Source organism: Chinchilla lanigera, unplaced genomic scaffold (genome assembly GCF_000276665.1).
Source record: "Chinchilla lanigera isolate Chin_1 unplaced genomic scaffold, ChiLan1.0 scaffold00106, whole genome shotgun sequence".
Lineage (NCBI taxonomy): Eukaryota > Metazoa > Chordata > Mammalia > Rodentia > Chinchillidae > Chinchilla > Chinchilla lanigera.
In genome coordinates, this window is record NW_004955507.1 from 6,144,917 (window position 1) to 6,168,772 (window position 23,856).

Below are 23,856 nucleotides of genomic sequence, written 5' to 3' on the forward strand. Positions count from 1 at the left end.
TCGAGTCACAAACAATGAATTCCAGCAAAGTAAAAGCCCGAAAGCCAAAATTGAAGCTAAGAGGCTATAGTGTATCGATCTGATTGCAGAGTCACGATGTATGGGACTGCAGATGCGCTTATCCCTGGAGAGTCTCACCCCGGTCACTTCACAGCGGTCATTGGCTTGTACCACCCACCACCCAGCTGGGTTTAGTTGAGCATCGAGTGTCCTGTTGACCAATGTCCCCGGAGACAGGTTGACTTGACTCCTCCTGAGACACTCGGAGTACTGGCAAGTGTTTGTCACAAAAGATTGCTCAGGGAATCCATGATTTCTAGGTAAAGTCTTATGTAGGCTTTGGGAAAACTGATTCAGGCCTTTGATTCTTGATCCTAAATAATGTCCCGAGTTAACACCACCTATTGGATCCCATGTCTTATTCTGCAGGCAGGCACCTACTTCTCTTCGGTTGATACAGTCTGTTGAATTGTGACTTTTTAGGGATGAGGATACACTGGTTACCTTACTTACCTCTAGCTGTTCCACAGATCCCTTTGGTGTTTAGAGTACTTAATGGAATGAGAGAACAGAAGTGGGTGAAGGGATTGAATGAGAAAAATAGAGCAATAGAAGGTAGAAAATCAGGAGTAAAAAAGGTCATGTGGTGGGGGAGCAGGTCTCAGGACACAGACTCCTGTACACCTAAAATCTTGGTGTCCCCAGCTGCACACACACACACACACACACACACACACACACACACACACTACCTACCCCTGCCTCTAGTCCCTCAAGCTGACTCTCTACCCTGAGGATTACGTCTGTTTCCCTAGGTTACCTGTCTCCATTCTTCCTCATGAAACAGTCATGTTTAGATGGTAGTACCTACCATCTAAAAACATTGTTATGAACCAGAAGTTTTTATTTCAGGACTGCCATGGCAGCCCTGCTCCTTCATGTTGTCCCTGTGCCCAGTGTATACCTTGCAGAAAGTATGAACCCACCTCAATCCAAGTACATGGATAGCTCACAGTTCCAAACTCTTTTCTTCTGTCTTTAATACCAGAAGCAAATGCAAACACTTGTTTTTTTGAAGGAGTTTTATTGATAGTCACCTGGGAAACTGCATTGTCCTATGAAAAACTAGAGTCAAAGCCCATCACATATTAGTCCAAAAATGTCTGAATCCTGAGGTTATTTCCTCCCATGATTCCTTTCAGCCTCCATTTTTGTCTCTTGATTTACAGCTGTCTGAGTTCTTAGCATTTAGTGGAATGCCAGGCGCAGCCTCCACCACAAGAACCTTCATGGACTTTTCTAGAGGAGGGGCCTCACTTTAACTCCTCTGTAGTGTTGGAATCTGACCCTAACAGTTCCCATTCTTTTTTACAGAGAAACTCTTTGGGGGAAGACAAGAAACCTATGGGTTGTAACAGTAGGTCTCCAGATGCACAAAGGATAAGTGTAAGATTTACTGGTAAATAGGAAGACGTCTAGATATTGTCTACTCTCTTGCCTTCTATCTTTATGAGTCATGGCTGTCAGGATCTTAGTGAGAGTCATTATTCTCCCTTCATGTATTTTGCTTGTTATTCACATTTTTAACACTACAACACTTTTTTTCACTAAGTTCACAAAGAATAAGAAGTCCAGTGGAAAGTATTATTCTACAGAACTATGTGGTTACATAACAAATACTGAGTCACAAGCTTAAACATGATGCCCAACTGACACACAGAAACTTGGCTCAAAAGGCCAGACAGGGTTGGACTCAGCAGTAACCATGATGGGCCTCAGGGTAGCAGAAGTAGAGAGCATATGGAGAGGGGTTGTGAGAGAGGCAGAGAGAAAAACAGAGTCTGATTTCAAAGGCTTTAGGACTCCTCTTCTGCCTACCCTGAACTCCCTAAAGGAATGGAGCCACAGCTGGGGCTGGCTGCAGGTGTTCCCAAGTGGCTTGTTCCTCCTGTTGAAAGAAAAATAAACAGGTCACTTGAAGGAGTTTGTGTCCCACTTTCCCTTTCTCTGGATCTGATTCAAGAAAACCCAAACTGCTATAGATAAAATATTTATGCCCCCAGGATGATGGTATTAGGAGGTTAGGCCTTTGGTAAGTTTTTAGGTCATGAGTATGGAGCCCTCATTAAAGGGATTAGTGCCCTTATAAAAGAATTCTCTTTTCTTTTTACTATTTGAGAACATAGCAAGAAGACAGCTGTCTGTAAATCAGGAAAATCCTCCCTAGATATTGCTATCACTTTGCTCTTAGACTTTCCAGCCTCCCAAACTCTAAGAAATAAATTTTTATTGTTTATGAGCCAGTAAATCTATGATAGCAACCCAAACAGGCTAAGACGCAGACCTGTTCTGGAAGCTAAGGCAGTCATTAGGCCACAGCAACCAACTTCTAGGCCTCCCCTCCCAACTCACCTCCACTGATACAGTGACTACTATGAACCTGGTTCTCCAGGACCCTAAACACAAATGTCTTTCAAAAGTGCTTTTCTCCCCACAACCCTAACTGACTAGAGTTCAGCTGTGGGGAACTAACAGGATCCAAATGAAGGGCCACTCACCACTCCCAAGGAGGGAGTCAATTGCTCCTCCCTCTCTAGCATCTTCAGCTCTGAGCCCAAAGCATCAATCTGGGACATGACTCCTTCCAGAACAGTCTCCAGTTGCAGAACTCTCTTTGTAAGCCTGTGTAGGATGTGAGAGAGACCAAGGAAGCAGAAATATGGCAGGGGGCACTAGATATTTACAGGGACAAGAATGACAGAATAGTGCCGGTCTGGATGGGAAAGGGAAGGTAAGGCCCAATTATGTAAAGAGAATCACAGGGAGGTAGATGTTTTCCCTGGGCAAGGGCAAGGAATTGGAAGGTTGTGGGAAGTTTAAAATAGGGTATTAAACACAGCCAACTTTGTCCTCCTGGCTGCACATACGTGTAGAATTCTTCTCCAGAAACCCAGCCTCCTGTTCTGGCAGCCTCTGAGGCCCATTTGCCACACACAGTGGGCTGGCTCAGGTTCTCAATCTCAGCATTGAGGGCCACCTAATCAGAAATCAAACATGAGAAAGGAGATGATTCTGAGAAGCCATCAGTACCTATTCCAACACCTGTTCTAAAGGGCTCCCAAGGTCAAGCTGTGGAATCAAGTTCTTGCTATTCTCCTTCCTTTTCAGACTCAAGACAATATGGTCAGTATGATGGTGCTGGTCCATCTCTGGAGAGCTTCTTCCCAAAGAAACTAAACATGAGCATCTTGAAGATTTGATTAATGAGGTGTTTGCTAGATGCCAACTCAGTTTGGGAAAGGAGGGACAGTACCAGAATTCTTGGTATTTTTTTCTAGACTGTGGTTACGCTATTCTTGACTCTTATGCTCTAAACTAGACAGGGACAGAGCAAACACTGCAGGACCAACTGAGTGTTAGAGTTTGAAAATTCTTAAGAGAAGGCAAGTCCTCACAGAGATTTGTCAGGGATTCTTGGGAAATTGATCTCCTTCCCTAAGACTATATTTTCGAACAACAGCTTTCAATCTTGGATATGCATTGAAATCACCTGTAAAGTTTTAGAAACTATTGATGTCTGAACCTCACTCTCACAGCTTCTGATTAAATTAAATTCTCACAGCTGCTAGGATGTGTGGCCTGAGTACAATAATTTTAAAAAGCTTGCTAGGATATTTAATATGCCTGAGTTTGAGAAGCACTATTCTAGAGAGTTCCTTCCTGTTCATCCACAGGGGAATTTTCAGTTTGGGTTTGTGTTCCAGCTATGTTGGGGGTGGGGACAGAGAACAACATCTTTATGTTTTCTTCCCATCAACCAGTGCTTCTCACCCTCTCCTTCTCCAGGTCCTGTCGCATTTGTTCCTGCTCCTTCTCATCCAGAATGCAATTCTCATCCCGGTCAAACCTACTGAAGGCAGCCGTGAGCTCAGTGATCTCATGCTCTGTGTGCCCCAGTCTGAGGAGAACACGATAATGAAATGACTTCTACACTTTGGGGGCTGTGATTGCTCCAAGTATGGACTCCCCTTTCGCTAGACTCTTTTAAGAGGTAAGGGTCTTGACCTCTGGGAAAGAAGAGGATCATATGGGAAAGCTAGTATCTCCAAAGTCTAGAAATTTTACCCCTAAGAAATCACTTAAATCTGTGCCTTTTTCCTGTCTTGATTTGTGCTGATTGGATTTGGGGCCTCATGATTTCCTGCAGGGGTTATGGCAATGTCTTCTTGCCTCTAAATAACCTGCCACCCCTTCCCCCAGCTTCCCTTCACTCTAACCTCCATAATATTGCTAATATTTTTAAATGGAGGTCTAATACCTATGCATGGTACCCCAAAGTTCCAGTTAATCAGGAAGCTGAGGTGGATCACTTGAGTCCAAAAATTTGAGACAAGCCTGGGCAGCATAGCCAGTCGCTGTCTCAAAAGCAAAGCAAAGCAAAACAAAACAGGAGAAAGAGCAAGTCCAGTGCAAGTGCACCCCTTATCTGCTTAAAAATCCCTCTTGGGCACATGTTCTTTGGATTGAGGACTTCCCCAGTGTGGCCCTTGCCCATTTCTCTGGCTTCATCTCCTGTTATGGCCCATCTTTTATTTTATATCTTAGCAATGCTGCTTGACTTCAGACCTCTACGTCTCTGTGTATGCTTTCATTTCTTCTTAAAATGGACTTCTTCTGTTTGTCTGTTTGTAAGATATTCATCTTTAAAGACTTTATTCAGACATTACCTCTTCCAACAAGCCTTCCCTTAAGCTCAAAGGGAATTGATAACTTGTTACTTTATGCTCCCTTTCTTTACATCAGTCACTTCAGTTGTTTAGCTTATTCTGTGATTGGGTTTGTTTACATGTCTATGAACTAGAGGACAAAGACTTTGTCTCATTTAATTATTTTGTCTTGTCCCCTACTCAGGACCTGGCCCACAGCTGGGTCTCACAAATACATTTGTTCAATGTTTTGCAGAAGTGGGGTGTTTATACAATAATGAGGGAATTATATTATATTGTTAAATTAGTTCTAATTGTTGTTAAAGTCAAGAATGTTATATGCTATTGTCATATAGTATTGTTGTATACTAATATATTAAATAGTATATTGTTATATTCTATTTAAAGCAAGGACACAATTTTGAAGGTTGGTATCAAATATCTATGACCAAAGTCAGAAGCTTACAAGTCAAGATCATAGATACACATTCCAAGACTAAAGGCTTATATGGATGTATAGATGAGGATCAAGAACTTACAGGCCAGTATCAAAGAAGGCTGGATCTCTGGTTACTCACTCTTTTAATGTGCTCGTGAAATCCTCAAACTGGATCTTTTGCTTCCCACCCTGCAAGACCTTCTGCACATCTGAAACATGCTCCTTCCTTAGATGCAGTCTTAATAGGGTCTTGTTGTAGCCCTGAAAGAAAAATGAGACAGACAGCAGTTTCATAGACCCCTCATTGTCCCTGGCCTTCTTCTCCACCCAAAGGATGCCAGACTTTCGGGGACATGTTGAAGACACAGAAGTATATGCTTCTATACCACTCAGAACAGACTATGGCACAGAGCCTTGAAATCAGATATAGATGCAGAAGTGTGGTTAAGAAGACTGAGTAGTCACCTGTTTCAGTAGGTCAGACAGCTGCAGCTCATCCTTTTGTCCAGCCAACTCCTCCTTGACCTCTGAATACGTGTCATTGATAATGGCCAGGAACATGTTCTAAAGAATGAAGTGGAGACCGTGATTTTACCCTCAGGTTCAATAAAAGCATTCACCCCACTCACCCCATGTCCTAGACACATATTCTAACGGGGCCAGTATTCTCAGCATTGACCTGATGTCTTTATTTTCAGTTGTTGTAATAACAACAGACATAATCTAACATAAGCCACAGACCTCTATACAAGGTTCTACCTATCATTGAAAGTAGAAGTTTTTCTGGACAAGTGTACAGTTGTGCTGTCTTTATCACCTATCTTCCATCTGTGTTGGTATCCTCATTCACCAATAAAATAAAGAAATGTTCTGGCCGTGTTAATAAAAAAAATCTAGCTCAGGTATTGAAATAAAGAGAGAGAGAAAGACAGGGGCAGGGAGAGGGAGAGAGAGAGAAGGAGAGAGAGACAGAGACAGATGAGCAATTATCAAGCAGTGACAGTAGAAAGAGCAAGATGCCCCAAAGGAATGGTATCTTGTCTTGGAGAATAGGCATAAAAGGTTCTACAGGCAGCTACTTCTCTTTCTGAGATAGTTTTCTCTCCTCTTTCATCCTTGGAGGGTAGGTATTTGATTTTTTCAAGACAGTCACCAGGTTCCCATATACTCTGCAAACTGCTTTACTATGGGGCCATGCTGACTATATTAGCCATCTCTCAGAAGACCCAAAAGAATACCTGCCCCTAACATGCACACTACCTCTCTTGATCCTTGATTTGCTTATCTCACCATAATCCTAAATGTGGGACAGAGGTCAAAATTCTACCTGGACCTTCTGTGTTGCTAGTCCTCAGAAGAACCCTCACCAGCAGTATGAAGAAGACGAAGAAGACGTAGGTCACAAAGTAGACAGGACCCAGAATGCGGTTGGCATTGTCGATAGCATTGTAGTCAAAGTCTCCAAGGATTATCCGGAACTGAGTAAAACTGAGAGACCAGATCTAGGCTTTATCCAGAGCCAAACCAAATCCCGGCCCCATTCCCCATCCCTATCCCACTTTATTAACTTCAAATGGATCCCTCAGTTCACTTCTGTCCCAATCTGATGGCAACCCAGCAGGTGAGTAAATTATTTCAGCACATACCTGAGCTTTCAGAGACTCTCACCCAGATACTTTAAGTACAGACATGCCCATGCACCTCCCCACTCCGTCTTCCCCAAGATTATGCAAATCCTAGGCAGGCAAAGGTGAGAAGGCGCAGGGCACACACATGCACTTGATGAAAGTGCTAAAGTTTTCCACTTGCGTCCCGAAAAGCAGATAGCCAAGCTGGGCATAAGCGAAGAAAACAATGAAGAACATGATGGCAAAGCCCAGTATATCCTTGGCACAGCGGGCCAGTGTGGAAGAGAGTTGGGTCATGGTTTTGTTGAAGCTGATGTATTTGAATATCTGCAAGGTAAACCAGGTAGTGAAAGAAAAAGTGAAAAGTACTGAGAAATCCACCCCATGGACATATGGAGTTCACAGGAGGTGTCAAACTAGACAAGGAAAATGAGACTGTTATTAAAGAAGGGACAATGAATACCCTGAGGCCGAACTATCAGGGGAATTCCAATTACCTTGATCCAGGCAAAGAAGAGGTTGACAGCATTCATGTTGTTGTACTGAGTCTGCCAAAAGGCCAGGAACTCAAAGTCAGCATATGTGTTTGGTTTCTCCAAGAGCTTCCCCATTAACTGATTTACCTCGAGGGTTCGGAATATATGGAAGCCCACCGCCACAATGGAGAGCTGTGAGAAACAGATCATGGGACTGTTAGAGAAGTCAATGGGATCTCAGTGGAAGTTAGAATATGAGATCTTAGGGGATAGTTGGAGAAGGTAAGACTGATGGACAAGAAACTTCCTTCCCTAAGGGGGGTTCAGCAGCTCAGGTGCCAATGAAATGGCACAGGATGACTGGGGAGCAGCTGAAGTGTTCTAGAACCCATAAGAAGGCTCTGGAGCCAGTGACAGATTTATAGATTGGAAAGAGGCATAGGGAACTGGAGTCAAGAAACACGACTCTCCCCACCCTTATCACTTCTATACCTAGGTCAAGAAATCAATGTATCCTCTTAATAGGGATGAGGTGAAGATGAAACGATACAATACTTGAAAAAAGAGACAAGAAAAAAGGCAAGACACTTATTTTTAAGGTCGTATAGATAAGAGACAGAAGAGAGAAGAATATCAAGTGCATATAAAGTAGGGCACAGATTACAGGTGAGCGGAGGTGAGCAAGACAGTGTTCCCTAAGGGCTGAGCACAGGGGCAATCGGCCTCCTGCTCAGGCAGCTATAGCACAGTGATCTGACTAAAATTAAGGAGGGCTTGTAGCTCTGAAAGGAAGAACTTGGAGCTGCTATTAAGGTGAAGGTTCCTCCTTCTCTATCTTTGTCCCAAATCCAAGGTATCTGTCTCTCACCAAGATGACCACCAGATCCAATATGTTCCAGATGCTGGTAAGGTAGTAAAGCCGGTGCAGGTGGAGCTCCAGGATCTCCTCCACCCCATAGTAGAAGATGAAGATGCAGAAAATAATCTCACAGCCAATGATGAAGAAGTCCCAGTTGCTGACATAGCGGATCAGCTTCACTGTTCGGATTTGCCAGGATGGGATGGCACCTCCTGTAGCCGGGAACTCCACCACTAGTCTGTAGGCAGGGAAATGGCTAGCGGGGCCTGGGACAGTACCTCCCACTTTCTCTCTTCCCCAGGTCACCACGTGGTACAAGTTTGGGGAAGGACCTCTGAAACACAACAGACAGGGACCAGGAACCACAGCTGGAGGGATACAGTAGGGAAAGGGGACCCACCTCAGGACACAGAAAAGATTGATGTTGGCATTGTAGACTGAGAAGTCAATGAAGACCACACGAGTGCCTCTGTCCAGCCAGAGCCCCTTCTGAAGGTCTTGGAGTGCCTCTGCACTGGCCTGTTGGGATCCTGGCAAGTCCAGGTAGTAGCCACCTCCACTGTAGCTTGTGAGCCTGCCCCAGTGGGAGGATCCCCCCAGTTCATCCTGTGAGTGGTATGTCCACCTGCCACAGAAAAATCCATCTGAGCAGAGGAAGATCTGAGCCAGTCCAAAATCCCATCTCCCAAGATGATGGCAACAATTTATGATCATCTGTTTCATTATAATATCACATATATCATGTTCCTATACACACACATGGTGTTTACATATGTGATCACACTATGGATACATATGTATATATTATAAGTGATAAGCACACATATATAGTATATATGAAAGATATATCACTACATGAGAGATATCTACTACATGAGATATGTATATAATACAAATGTATAGCATCACACATATATTTCATATGTATTATTTTGATGCTAATAACTGTTTGAAAATATTAACTACATTTTTCAGAAGAGAAAACAGACTCAGTGATTTCCAAGATAAATAGCTATGTTGTGGAAATACTGAAACTTAAATATGTCTTATTTTTCACTACATTTCCCAAAGCTTTGGATAACAAAGCCAAGACCCACTTTTGGCCCAAACTCAGGTAGTCCCTATAAGGGAAACATTTGGACCATAATTTCAGAAAAGATCATTTGACTGTTGTAGTTGTGAAACTGGCTGCTTGACCCCACAAGTCCCTGCCAAGTTTTTATCCTGGACTCCTGCTTCCTCCCGCTTCTCTCCTGTTCTGCCAAGGCTTTTCTGTTTCTTCCCTCATCCACCCTCAACCTTCGGTTGTTTCTCCATCAGTCTCATGTTCAAACTTTCCAACCATGACTCATGTGGCGGGGTCAGCTTCATTCATTCTGTACACCCACAATGGGCCCTGGGCAAACTGGTCCATGAGAAGCTTTTTCTGGGAGGACTTCCTGAAGGACAGTGGGATAGTGATCTGTGTGTGGGAACAGGTCCAGAGCCCTATCTCTGAGTGACACACACCAGGTCTCCAGAAAATCACAGTTGGCACTCAGGGTGATGCCCTCTGAAATGCCCAACCTCAATGCTTTTTATGCCTCAGTGGAAATGGTTCCTTCCTCCTTGGGATGCTGTCAGGCTCAGAGGGGCAGCCCCGTGACCTTGATGGGAAATGCACTCACGCTGTGCCATTGAGGGGCCCAAAGGGGCGTTGTTCTTCTTTGTCTGGAGAGTAGACATTGTAGCAACTCAAAATATCTTCACGGAAGTCCTCGTGCACCACACAGGAGTCATTGCGGACCCGCAACTGCCGCAGTCTTGGGACACCCAGCAGCAGATTCTCATAGTAGATGAAAGAGTGGGAGCCATGGCCCAGGCTCTGATTGTTGTAAAACTTGGTCCAGTATAAACTGTTCAGAAGTGGGCCCTGGGAAAACTGGACCACAATTTGGGTTGGCTGTGACCAAGGCTCCTCTTGACCCCTACCCTTAGAATGACATTTACCCTTACCCTTACTCACAACTTATCTCCAGTCTTTTTTTGTTAAACTTTTCAACTGACTTATGGACCTTGACCTGTCACATTTAAAATCTACTTTGTGGCTGGTCACAGTGGCACATGCTTATAATCCCAGCATTTGAGAGGTCGAGGCAAGAGGATTGCCATGAGTTCAAGGCTAGTCTGAGTAAGACCCTGTTTCAAAAAACAAACACAAAACCAAACCAAAATGAAACAAAAGGAAATGAAAAACTACTTTGAAATTTAGCCTACCTTCTGATTTCCAGTTCTGACCTAATTTCTGGTTTGATCCCCAGATCAACATCCTGATCACTCACCCACCTCCACCTGCACTCTAGCCCAACCCATTAATTCAGCTTGACCATTTGACTTGGCCTTAGCTCTCTCTTGTGGTATCAGGCCATTAAAGGGGAATAGTAGAGATCTCATACTCACGTCCCAGAAGTCTGCCATGCTGCTGATGGCCTGAAAGGAGACTCCAGTGACTGCTGGGGTATGTAAGAAGAGGTCAGACATCACTTTGGTGTAGTAGTAGGCACTGGAGCTTGTCATTCCGTAGGTCACTGGAAAACAACCCAAGAGGTTGTATCCTCAGAGTTTCCATTTTCATTCCCCAGAAGAATTAGAAGCACACTGCTTGGAAATCAGAAACACTACCTAGATGGGAAGCCATCAGATCTACTCCTTAGAGTTGGCTGGGGAGGCTGATTGTGGTTCTGGGTAAATTGAGGCATGTATTAGGGAAGGGTGTGTCTACAAGATCACCTCAAAAAGATTGTACACTATTCAGTAATTGTGTCTTGACACTGTCATTCTTGAATTTCACTTTTCTTTCTTGACTCAGTTTTCTACTTCTTACTCTTCTATACATTTTCATAGGATTAATATGTTCATTTCTAATAAATTCTCCCCTCATATAAGTGATATGGGTCCAGGGTCCACATTTTTAGAGCCACTGTTGCAATCAATCCGTCCTATTCCTCTTCCATAGCGATGTCAAGCAGTGGGTTTCCTGGTGTCTGTTTCAGTGATTCTCTAGATTGGGAGTGAGAAAGAGGGAAACACACCTCTTCTGAGGGATCTCAGAACCTCCCTGAGATTGGGAAAATTTTACAAATTATAAGACCACTTATAAGAAACCCTCCCTTCCCAGGCCAAAAAAAAAAAAAAAAAAATCACTGAATCTATAACCCACATGAACCACTGACAGCTACTCAAAAGGAGTACGTTCCTCAGTACACTGTGGTAGAAGAAGATTGAAAACAACTTGTTGGTCTTTCCTTCTCCCTCCCTCAACTCCCCATTAGTAAGTATCCCTGCTTTACTACCATGAAGAACCATCTTGTCTATCTGGCACACTTTGCTCAGAGATTTCTAAATCTGACAAAGACTCAGCATATCTACCTCACCTTCACCTTTCCTCTATATAAGGAAAGAAATAACCAGAGTAACCACCTCTCATGTGCCCTGTGCTAAGTACTTGATATGCTTTTTCATTTAATGCAACAACAACCTTATGTGGTGATGCTATTATTGTTCCCATTTTGCAGGCTTACATCATTTGCCCAAGATAGATGACTAATGGATTCACTTGCAAATCTGCCTACCACAGTACATTAGTTCTGTACTACTCCAAGGACAGAACCACATGCAAGGGAGAGAAGTTAAGAGGCTAAAACTAAGGCACCACAAAAGGCAGCACTTCTTTGCCATTAGAGCTTTCCATCATGCAGTGGAACATTTCACAAACACCCATCCTTCCCCGGGAATGTCAGCAAAGGAACATACGCTGAGGGTCACACAGATGGGAGGGCTGGCCTTCCAGGTTCTTTCATTTGCGACCCAATGCAGGAATGCAATTTCTGTATGTATTTCAAAGGCAACATTAGACCAGGAATAGAAAAGTCGGAATGTGACCCAGTGTGTCAAATGCCAACACTGTATGTCAATACATCACTAGCTTTTTGAGGTATTTATTTCAGGAGATTGTCAGAGACTAAATAATGACCACATGAGACTGCTCTGAAGGGGATTTAGAGACCAGGTAGTATTTCATCATCATTACACAAAGAGTCTAATTTTTTTCTTGGACAGTTCTAATAGTCTATATTTTACTATATTTATGTTTTTTATGTCTCTTTGTGCTTTCCCTCTCTCAAGGGACTGCCATGTAAGCCATCACATGCTATGGGGGGAGCCTTCCTTCCCTGCTCCCAACTACTATTTAATGGAATACAGCTGTTCTTTTCTATCAGCACTCTCTTTGGCCAGGAATAGGATATTTTTTCCAACTGATTGACAAAGAATCTCAAAGAGCCAAGGTGCTTCTGCCAGCAAGTACACAGTTCCTTTATGTGCCTTCACTACTCCTATGTTGGAAATTTTACACCTTTAATTTTTGTGTGTGTGTGTGGGTTCTGGTACCGGAAATCAAACTCATGCCTTGCGCTTGCCAGGGAGGTGCTGTGCCGCTGAGCTAAATCCCCAGCCCCCCACCTTTAATTTTTTTGACGATCAAATGCCAACTGCTCCTTCCTCTGCTGTATAGCTCCAAAGAGAAGCACTGAAAATACTTTTCTAGCAATCTGGGAGTCTCTTGTCCCTGATCTCAGCCCTGATAGCCATTGTGTGGCAAGAGCTTGCTCTGTTCGGTCATTTTCCAATGGCCGAAGAGTTGGTAGATTCCTGGACCACCAATCCTATAAACTGATCCTGCAGCTTCTCTGATAACTTCTGCTCGAACCCCTCTCTTCACTTCATGAGTTGGGTTCTCAGAAACAACTCTGCCTATTTCTTATCACATTGGACACAGCTTGGCTTTGGTAATAGAAACAACTTGAGTTTGAGAGAGGTATGGGCAACTCAATTGTGTGGCTTTACTTTCTTGTTAAATAAAATACAATGTCGTGAAACTATTTCCTCATATACTTCCCCAACACCTTCTGATAATAGTTAAACAATAGTTTGGCTAAGCACTGTGATGTCCTATTTTGGTAGAAAAGAATCAGCTTTTATCAATCTCTCCAGTCAATCTGTCTTAGGAAGATTATTTCAAGTGTAATGCCTTAATTTCTATAAGCTCTATTAACTGATGCTCTCCTCATTACAAAACTATGGACACAATTACTTCCTACCTTGTCTGGCACAGACTCCTAGTAATTCTCCAATATTTTTCCATCCCCTTCATCACAGTAATATACTTTTCTTTGGGGACACATTTCTGCCTAACTAAGCCCTATGTTATCTAGCTTCCCTTGCTTTTAAGTATGGTGACTATTTAATTAGGTTCTATTCACTTGAATGGAAGTGGAGTGACAGGCTTCCACTTACCACTTCTGGCCATGTCCTTAAAAAGAAATGAAATGCCTTCTTTTCTGCTTACTTATTTCTTACTCGTTGGAGTATGGATACAAGTGCAGCAGTTAGAGCATGAGATAGAAGCGGTGTGTTGAAGTTGACAAAGCAGTGGGGAAGAAAGCACCTGGGACCCCTGACTGTGGAGTCCCATATTAGTTCAGGGCTCTTACGCCCCAGACTATTATGCAAAACAGAAATAAACTTTTATCTTATTTAAGTATCTGCCATTTTGGTTCTGTTTTTACAGATAAATCAACATCCTAACTGGAAGTTTTACATAAATCTATCCATGCCAGATTGGTACTTTGCAAAAGGAACTTTTCTAAGAAAATCAGAATAGGCATAGAGAAAAAAAACTTGATCAGGTGAAATTTCTACCCTTAGAAAAGTAAATCTAATGACAGGTCTTTTGGGTAAAATTATTTACTAGGTATACAAGCCCTGTCCCTTTTAAAAAAATAGTCCATCATTTAAAAAAAAAATTCCTTTATAGTTGTTTGTCTTCTTCTTGGGAATTCCCCTTTCATTCCCCTCTTTGCTGCTATCCTTCCCACACACTTTGATTAATGCTCTTGGATCATTTCAAGTTGGGTTTTAAATACCCCATGTGTCTCTGAATATGTAGTAGGCAAGAGAAGGCTGTAACTTGAAAATGAGGGAAGGGTTAGATTCTTAGAGCATTCCCTGGAGGATTGTAGAAAACCTGTGTGTTTCTCAACAGTGTCCCTACAGAGATGATAGCTGAAAGAAGTAGGTCACTCTCACATGCCCCAATAACAACATGAGCCTTAGCAAGTCTTCCAGGATTTTACTTCAGAAGATTCAAATTCATGAGAACCTATAGCCATGTTTGCCTTGTTTCTTTTTAAGAAATCAAATTCAGGGCCAAAGAGTTTTAAGAGTTTCTGCTAAAGGAAATGCAGTCAGGCTGAAGGGGATCACTATGGAGAAATGGGAAAAAAATCTAAGAACTGGTTAGTGATTTCCCTAAAGTTTCTGGTAGCTCCAAGATTTTGGCAGAGCAGGAAGAATAGACCTAAACAAAGTAATGTATGCTAAGTCATTGTACAAATTATCTGATAGGAAGGAATATGGAAACCAGATGTCTAGAAGATTAGAGCTAAAACTAGGAAAAAGAACACACGGTACATTTGTGATTAGTTGCAGGGAATTCTCTGATTTTGAATACAGATGCAAGGGAGCATACCAACTGACTTACAGATATAGTGTAGCTTAGCTGGTAGCTTATCAATTCTTATATCATTTAAGAATGCTTGAAGAGTTATTAAGTCAGCAATAAAACCAAGAGGTCAAGGTCTTGAGAAAGATGGACGGTCTTTTTCAGAGCCAATTTGGAAAGTTCTGTCCCCCAAATAACATTATGTGTTGTCCAGAAAGCCCAAGACTTTCAATGTCATGAGAGATGTCTAAAACTTTTGAAGCTATGGTGTCTGGGAAGGAGGGTGAATTGTTTCAGGAAAGCTGAAGTCACCAACTTGAATATATTATGAGAGTCCTGCCTGAATATAGAGAATTCTCTTGCTGCTGTTTGTCCACAGGTTCTCGTGGAAGGTTTATAGAGCAGGACTTGTGCATTCTCTTATTGTGTTCCTTGACCTTTCTCTATTTTCTTCTCCTTCTTGCAGTGCTGGGTATTGAACCTAGGGCCTTGATCATGCTAAGCAAGTATTCTAAAACTTAGCTTCACCTCTTGCCCTACCTTTTAAAGAATTTGTCCCTTGTCCCTCTGGTAGTCCCTGACTGGCTCAATAGCATCATTCTTAAACTAGATGGCCTGATTCTAGGCCTTATGCTCTTCTGTTTTCTCCCTTTGCACCTTCACCACAGGCGTAGTTCTGTATGGCCAGTTAGCTTCTGCTATCATTAGAGTCACTTCTGTGCTCATTCACAAACACTCTGACCTCCAACACATTTCTGTTCCTTTCCTTGTCAATGGTAGAAATGCTTAGTTAAGAAAGACAACTTCTTGCAGGGGTAGGGTATGGTGCACACCTGCAGTCCCAGCACTTGGGAGACTGGGGCAGGAGGATCACCAAGAGTTTGAGGGCAGCCTAGGCTATATAGTGAGTTCAGCCTCAACAACATAGTGAGAACCTGTCTCATAAAAAAAAAGAGAGAGAGAGAGAGAAGAAAGAGAGAGAGAGAGAGAGAGAGAGAGAAAGAGAGAGAGAGAGGCAATTTGTTAGTGGCTGCCAAGTTCACTGCATCCTTCCTGATGGTGCATTCTACTAAACTGGAAAGAACCTTGAAACCCATTGAACAAAAGCAATGAATAGAGGCAGGCATTTCTTTCCAGCCTGGGGCATGGATAAGAACACTCAGTTGACACTGATTGATGGGTAGAAATGAGTCATCAGAGGCCCAGGGTTTCTGCCTTCCTCTCTGATTCCATACCAACCAGATCTAGCCCTGTCCTGGCTCAGTGCTTCTCCTACACAGGAACAGCCCCAGGTGTGTCTCTGAGATAAAAATGACTCCTAAAATAAACGGCCATTGTTTCAACACAAAGGCCGTCAGTGTTTCCTCCACCAACAAAAGGCCACAGCCATTACTCCAAAAAGACAAACGACTGGAAGCCCTTTCATCAGTATCATGTTAGTGATATGGAAGAAAGCAGGAGGAAAAGGCAGAAAGATCATTCATTCTCCAGCCCTTTCTCTGCTGAGTAACAACTGGTACAGCACCCATCAGGAACTATTCAGTATGACAGGTAATTCCTCAAATAATGACATTTCTCTCATCTTCAGAATGGAAATAATAGTATCTATCCCTTACAGAACTGCTGCCAGGGTCAAATGGGATATGAAAAGTCTATGTAAGATTTCGAGGGCTGCACAATTAATATTATTATGAGAAGACTGATAATTTTCCCACATTACTTGCATAAAATGATAGCTCTATTTTAGCCAGATAAGACTCCAATTAGCCCTGAATTTTAAGCCCACCGAATTCCTGGAATAAAGCATACAGGAGAAGAAGTGTGATCAGTTTGGCTGTCAGGCACAGTTTCCAATGGCCAAATTGCTGTGCAGGTAAGGTCCAACTTGGTTAACTATTCTTTTCACTCCCAGAAAAAAGATGGTAGAAATGAGCCCTTGTGATTGATTTCTGACAAAGAATCTAATGGTCTATCTTCCCTGAAAATCCTCTTTCCTCCCTACTCTCCTAATCTTTCTCTCATGAAGCATAGTTTACACAATTTATACAAATATGTATATATATATATATATATATATATATTATAAAGTAAAACATGAGAAAACTGTCCATCCTCACTAGTAATCACAAATAAGAAACTTAAGATAAATTGTACCATTTTATTCTTAGTACTAAATATTACCAGTGAGTGTCCAATTTTGGTGAGATTAAAACAAAATTGTGGTGTTACAGCATTAGTGACAAATAAATGTGTATAATCTTTTGCAGAAGCAAAATAACAACACATAGCAAGTACTTAGGAGATATTTCTATCTTTTGGCCTTGTAATTACCCCCATTGCAAATCCCCAAGGAAATAATTAAGCAAAACTGAAAAAGTAAAAAAAAAAAAAATGAAAAAGTAAGTATAGATACAATTATCCATAACAAGAAAATATTAAAAAATAAGAGAAATGTTTTAGTTAATCATAGTGGGATTGTAATTTCTAGAATGAAAATATATAAACTACATAGAAACATGGGGGAATGTTTATCATTTATTTATAAGTGAAAGTGTATGATGTGACTGGTAATATGTAAAGATATCTTTGGTATGATAGTGATGATTTATATATCAAATGTTCTTCAATGATTGAACATCTTTTAAATGCAATGATAAAAAGAAAGAAATGCAGTGAGTAAAATTTGCTTAAGATTCTGCTTCTGTTAGGGTGGTACACAGGAAGTTGTCCTTAATAGGATGTTGATGGATGACAGTGAAGTAGCATGTAGCACATTCAATGTAGGCAGACTATAGTAAGCTACGGTGGTTGAAAGCCTCAGATCTGAGTTAAGCCAGTACTTGCTTTATTTGCTTCCTGCTTCACCAAACTGGTGGACTTGCAAAAGCTAAATTTGACAGATCTAAACTTTTTCTGATTTATAAAATGGGACTGATAACAACCAATGTAGTGGATTCCTTGGGAGTAGTTAATGAGATAAAGGAAATGGCATAGTGCTAGGTACGTTAAAAAGTTATTCAATAAAGAGTTGTGGTTTGTGTTGTTACTAATGATGATGATGAGGAGGAAACTGAGGCCTTTTAGAAAAAATACCTTAAAGGTCTAATGCCTCTAAAAGGATGTTATTCAAATGAGTACTGTTGAATTGCATATAGTGGTACATGTCTGTAATTCCAGCTACTCAGACATGAGGTTTGCAGGTTCTAAGGCAGACTGGGCAACTTAGCAAGACTCTGTCTCAAAATAAAATTTAAAAGGGATTGGGATGTAGTTCAGTGGTTGTCTGGCATGAACAAGGGCCCTGGCTTCAATCTCCAGTCTCACACACACACACACACACACACACACACACACACCACTGTCCCTCATGTGGGGCTAACTACAAATTTTGAAAAGGATTTCATTTTTAATATTTATTAATAAATAATAATTTTATGTATATTGGGGATACCATATGATGTTTTATTATATGTATACATTGTATATATTGATTAAATCAGGCAAATGAGCACATTCATCACCTCAAATAGTTACTATTTCTTCATGGTAAGAACATTGAAAATCCTCTTTTAGCTATTTTGAAATACACAGTACTTTATTATTAATTATGCCCATAAGAGTTATTTTTAATACGCATTTAACAGTAGACTCTACTTTTATAGAGCAACTTGAAGTTCACAGCAAGATTGAGTAAAAGGCATAGAGATTTCCCATATACCCTTTACCTCAATAGAGGCATAGCTTCCTCTACTATCAAAATCCCACACTAGAAGGACACATTGTTACACGTGACCTATACTGACACATTGTTATCACCCAAAGTTCATAGTATACAGTAGGGTTCATTTATGGTATTATAACTTTTACATGTGTAATGATGTGCATCTCTCATTAAAGTATCATACAGAGTACTTTCACTGCTCTTAAATCCTCTGTGCATCATGTTTTTATCCTTCCCTCCCCTTTCTCCCTCTCTGTAATCCCTGACAACCACTGCCAACGTTTACTGTATCCATATTTTTGCTTCGTTCAGAAGATTATATAGTTAGAATTATGTAGTATATAGCCTTTTCCAGTTGGCTTTTTTCTTGAAAAGTTTTTTCTTTTTGTTTTTTATAACCAGTATAGAGGGCCAAGTGAATGTTTCAAAATTCCATTAGATATTACAAAGATAATTACTACCATTAATTGAGTTTGAGTATACATGTTATCTCCGCATTATTAGTATTCTTGTTTTACTGACAAGGAGGTACCCAACGTCACAGAGCCAATCAGTGACAGAAGTAGTATTCAAACCCAGTCTGTCTGACTTCAGTGCTCTTGAGTTTCCATTAGGCCACTGTGTTTACCCTAACAACAAACATCAATCCTGGAGCACCTGAGCCAGTCACAGGAACTCTCAGGGTCAAGCACACAGACAGAGGGACATAGCCCACACATGGCATTCTAGTTCTTAGAGGATAGCATCCTAATAGAACAACACCACCGCTGCCTGCATTGATCCAGTTTGTATTTCTTATCCTTAAGCATGAAAGGACTTATATTCCATATCCTTAAGCATAGGTCAACATATGAACCAAGCAACATACTGACCAGAAAAATTAGGTGAATCTAGTCTCATGTTTCTTAACCCTTTTTGCATAATTTATCCATCCAGGATCCTCTTTAAACATATTCTTCTGAATAATCCCTCACCCCAGTTAAATTTTAATATCACAGACAGATTCTATGCTTGTTTATATACTGTCACCTTACAGAAGGCCTAAAGCTATTGTAATATCTACCAATGCTTTCTCCCCTCCAAAAAATTCCTTTCACACTCTTGAGAGGCTCCTTCATCTCCACTGAGAATACATCATCTAACTTCAGATGGCTAGAGCTCAAGTAGGCTGACAGAGAGCTGGAAGTCAGGAGGTGAAGGCCAGGACCCGGGAAAGAACTAAAGTGGCCCTACTGAGACCCTGTTCAAAGCTGCATATTGCTGGAAGAGTTGTTGAAAAAAGGAAGAGGCAGAAAAAGGATGGGAGCCAGAAAACTAGCTGGGGATTATTTTATTAATTATTATAGACACAATTAGAATATAGTCTCCAAATTCTGTTTCATGAAATTTTGTCATTGCTTTTGCAGTACAGGGGATTGAATCAAGGGTGTTTGCCCTGAGTTCTACCCCTCAGCTCTTCTTTATTTTCAATTTTGAGACAGGGTCTTTCTAAGTTGTTAAATTGCCCAGGCTGAGCTTGAACTTCTGATCCTTATGCGTCAGCCTCCCAGGGGGCTGGGACTATAAGTGTGCACTACCACATCTAGCTGTGTTTCATAATATTCTTGTGAGACTCGTACTTTGTGAGTGCAGACTTCAATTCTTAAGGTCAAAACAGTTAAGCAGGTGCTGTAATGATTTCAAGGTTTATTAAGACTACAGCTCCAGAGGAATTTTGGTTTTCAGAGGTTTAAGGGTATCTGATTATGTAATTTCACTATTTTCAGTCTCCATCAGGGTTTGGGTTCTTGACACTGCCGAATAATATTACAATGTCAGTTGTGATTAGAAGATAATAGGCCTTACTATATTCCAGAAAGACATTGCACGAAATGCTTAACACAGTAATGGTGGACTATTTTATTTAAACTCCAAAACGGTGTAATTCTGGACGGGGAAATACCTCCTAACCCTATTCTTAAGCTGATGGGAATTAGAGACATCTCAATTACAGGTAGAGAAAGGCTCTGCCTATGGGTTTTGGTGGCTGCCATGAGAATGGAAGATGCAGAGAAACCCTCCTTCCTATCAGGTGGTTAGAAAGAGCAATCAAAAATATGAACAAATGTGCTGAAAAGGATGGGATGGACCCCATGAAGTGTACCCTGATTGGGCCATTGATCTCACAAATATGGTCTTAACACTATGCTGCCTGTAGGAAAGAATGGCCTATGTGATTCAACTTATTATTACCTATGGTTCTTTCACTCTATCTTCCCATAGTCTACCCTTTAATCTTTCCACCTGCTTCTGTGACCTTCGTGACCAAACCTTCCCAACTCTATTGAATAGCTAGAGCCTAGCAGAAGATTCCCCAGCTGCCTATGCATCTGTGTGTGTGTTGCAGGGCTCTCTCATGGGACTGCTGTCACCACTGTATCCTAGCCTTCTTCATAGGGATCTGAGCTCAGTTGTTTTCTTCCTGTCTTTAAAGAAACATGGATAATATGTAAGCAATAAATAACCATGCAAAACCCCCAGGCATAGAGGGGTGATTTCTCTTTATAGAGGGGCAAAAAGTCTATCTTCCAACAGAAAGCAGTGGTTGCTGAGTCAGTGTCAGGAGTTTGAACCTAAAAACTTGTAAGTTTGGACAAAATAACTTACATTAAAAACTTTTCTAACAGTTTACCTTCTTCCACTATGACAAATTCTTTTTCGAGGAAATATCTTAAGCAGAGAAGTTAAATATAGATATATGAAGTTCCCAGGATGCAGTCTGCCCACACAAATGGATGCTGCCCCACAGGTGTTGCCTGCAGATGTGTGTGTATAGATACTTTACACATACATGTTGTCTACAAAGTCAGAGGCTACTCACACAGACAGATGTCCACTAGAAACACGATGTATACCAGAAGCTCTCGGAGGGTAGTCTTGACATAAAGTTCTCTGTTCTCAGCTGTGTTCTCAGTCAAGGTTGTTCCCCAAAGTCCTAAGGACATTGGAGAGATGTGCAGGGTTCCCAACAGCAGCATTTTTCCCAGATTGTTGTCCCACCCTAGGCTTCACCCTATTTCCAGTACAGCCCCTTACCCATTCCCTGGCAGAATCTGGTGATACTACCCACACCCATTGCTATCCTCCTCCAAACTTTCTGAGGTAGACAGGGTGATGGCACTGGATCACAGAGAACCGAGTCATAAAAGAGAGATACCTGTACCATGTGGGAGCGTCTAGGGTCTCATCACCTCATGTTCTGCCTCAACCTAGCTCTCACATACCCCACAATGCACCAAAGTAATGAGTGTGCCAGGTGCTCTGTCTAGCAGACCATGAGACTGGCCTCTGTGTTTTGAGCAAGCAGCTCTAACAGGTAAGTCACAGACACAATGGGATTCACCTTTCCCCACAAAAACCTTGTGGCCCTTTATTCTCAGTCCAGTACCTCAGGAGAGATCTCCCCCAACCAGTACCTCTGATACTGCGACAGAAATGGAGGCAGCAGCTGGATACCAGGGTCCTGTGTGTCTTCTCCTGGGGTCCATCTTCAGGCTTCCTGGGCTGGGGCTGAGGGGGTGCCGCACTAGAGATTGTGTAAATCCTCAGTGTCTCTTGTGGAGAAGGGGGGCCACTGTAGGAAGGGTTGTCCCAGGCTCCACTTCCCAGTTTTTGCAGCTCCTGCCCCTCAGGATTTTCTATCACATCCATGGAGAAGGAGGGATGGAGCTGGCCCCACAGGTGCTCACTCTCACCTAGAGAAACAGGGGACAAAGGCATAGGTAGTTGAGCCAGCAGAGAGGGCCAAAGGAGTCTGAGAGCAGATGCTTTCACTGGCCTCTGCCTCTTGCCTTAGTGGGAGAGCTGTGCTCTCCCATAGGAGGGAGGAGACGGGGACAGGGTAAAATGGCCATTAATCTTATCAGTCTTAGTCTCTCTCTCTCTTTCTCTCTCTCAGCAGACAACAGGGTAGGATGGCCACCAATCCTATTGGTCTTATTCTCTCTCTCCCTCCCTCCCTCCCTTCCAGAGAACAAGAAGATAAAAAAGAGTTGTGAGGGAACTAGTAGTCAGGAGTTTGAAGAGGAGGGGGAGAGGGCAGGGTGAGAATGATGTGCAGCTGGAGTGGAGGGAAGGATGGGTGACAGAGGCGACTGCTGTGTGTTCAGATGGTGCCTGAGGAAAAATGTCCAGAGGCTATGGAAGAGATTATAAAAGGACACTGTGGGGAGGAGAGAAGACAGAGGCTGTGGAAGTCCTTTGTGGGGCTTTCCACCAAAAGCTCCTGAAAGAGCCAACATGGAATTTGGTCTGAGGCCAGGGATGGGAGACTGAGAAGAGCTGTATCCCCACCAGGCTCAGCTGGTGCCCTGGGCTTTTTCAGTCTCTCCTCTAACTATTCCCTACTGAGTAGAGAAGGCAACTCTCCTCCCTCATCCTGCCCCCATAGCTAGAAAAAAGGATAATGATGGAAAGAGCTCCTGTCTCAAATCTTAAGGGACAAAGTTTCTGATCCCTGATGGGGATGGAAAAGAGACTGTAGAGTTTGAGGTGGTTGGAACATTTTCTGAGAGTTTCCCTCATGGTTTACAGATGAGGCATACACATAGTAGAGTGCGCCATAAAGCTATGGGGCTTAGGTTAGGCAAAGGCTATGTTGTGATGGGGAGGATGGGCCAGAGAGCAAAGGGCATGGACAATATGACTTGGGACTTGGGAGTGACCCCGTTGACCTACCCATAATTTCCTAGGTCTCTGTTTAGCACTGGATCTAGAACTATAAGCTTGAGCACAAGCTCAAGGATAACAGGATTGTCTGCTTTCTTTCCACCTCAGACTCTGAGCACTTGGGCCCCTAAGCACATCCTTGCCTGTGCCCAGCTCTGGCCTCTCATCACCTATCCTGACTGATCTTACAGGCAAGTGCTGTGCCCCCAGAATGATACTGGCCCCACATGTGCTGCTGATCACCCTGCAGCTCCTCATCCTAGATAGCTACAAGGAACTATCCTCTTCCACTTCCTGGCTGCCCACCCACAGCTACTTTGTAGTTGTACCAGACTGAAGATCACCTTCAAGTTCAGCAACTATCAACCTGGTGGAGGTCTCCAGTCTTGAGTGTGCCTATCAAGAGATCTTGTTCCTAGACAATCCAAGGCAAGACTGAGCCTCTTGAGCAATCAGTGTACTCCATCTTCTAAAACAGGGTTGAAAATATGAGTGGCATATCTTTAAGTCTGCCACGTGAATCTCCTGCCCCAGGCCTACATTAGAAAACTGAACTTTCTGTCTGCCTAGAACCTTCAGGGATCCTTCAGAGGTGAGCAAGTATCCATCTCTCCATTGTACCAGCCAGGGAGATGCACTCCAAGGTTCCTATTTTCTTAGGGAAAAAAGATGAGGAGCTGGGCCAGTATCAACCATTTGTGTTCTATCAGCTGAGTGGGCAGGAAAGGCATGCTAGTACCTCTCACCCATGAGTCTTTTGAACCATTGTCTTAGGCCTC

The 23,856-nt window shown here is 42.4% G+C and overlaps 1 protein-coding gene across 6 annotated transcripts; it reads right to left on the reverse strand.

Moving 5' to 3' along the window:
- Positions 1–1,064: 1,064 nt before the first annotated feature.
- On the reverse strand, positions 1,065–22,236 carry Pkd2l1 (polycystic kidney disease 2-like 1). 6 transcript variants are annotated; one of them, XM_005407692.2, is made up of 15 exons: positions 21,826–22,236; positions 21,231–21,344; positions 10,548–10,675; positions 9,776–10,029; positions 8,509–8,733; positions 8,118–8,346; positions 7,271–7,441; positions 6,919–7,100; positions 6,513–6,633; positions 5,611–5,709; positions 5,285–5,406; positions 3,832–3,958; positions 2,928–3,037; positions 2,559–2,682; positions 1,065–1,948 (listed from the first exon to the last, which is right to left on the reverse strand). In XM_005407692.2, exons 1-15 carry the CDS (start codon positions 22,127–22,129, stop codon positions 1,889–1,891), a joined length of 2,370 nt encoding a protein of 789 aa, XP_005407749.1. In that variant the 5' UTR covers positions 22,130–22,236; the 3' UTR covers positions 1,065–1,888. The 6 variants fall into 6 exon arrangements, with proteins under 6 accessions (XP_005407749.1, XP_005407750.1, XP_005407748.1 ...); XM_005407693.2 differs by lacking the exons at positions 2,928–3,037; positions 3,832–3,958; XM_005407691.1 differs by lacking the exon at positions 1,065–1,948 and having other exon boundaries at positions 2,596–3,037.
- Between the last annotated feature and the right edge of the window lie 1,620 nt (positions 22,237–23,856).

Coding starts and splice junctions, on each gene's coding strand:
- Pkd2l1 (XM_005407691.1), bottom strand. CDS start 22,129: ATGCCTTTGTCCCCTGTTTCTCTAGGTGAGAGTGAGCACCTGTGGGGC. Junction 10,676..21,230: donor TCTAGTGGACATCTGTCTGT/GTGAGTAGCCTC, acceptor GTTGTTTTCCAG/TGACCTACGGAATGACAAGC. Junction 8,734..9,775: donor GGGCCCCTCAATGGCACAGC/GTGAGTGCATTT, acceptor TTTCTGTGGCAG/GTGGACATACCACTCACAGG.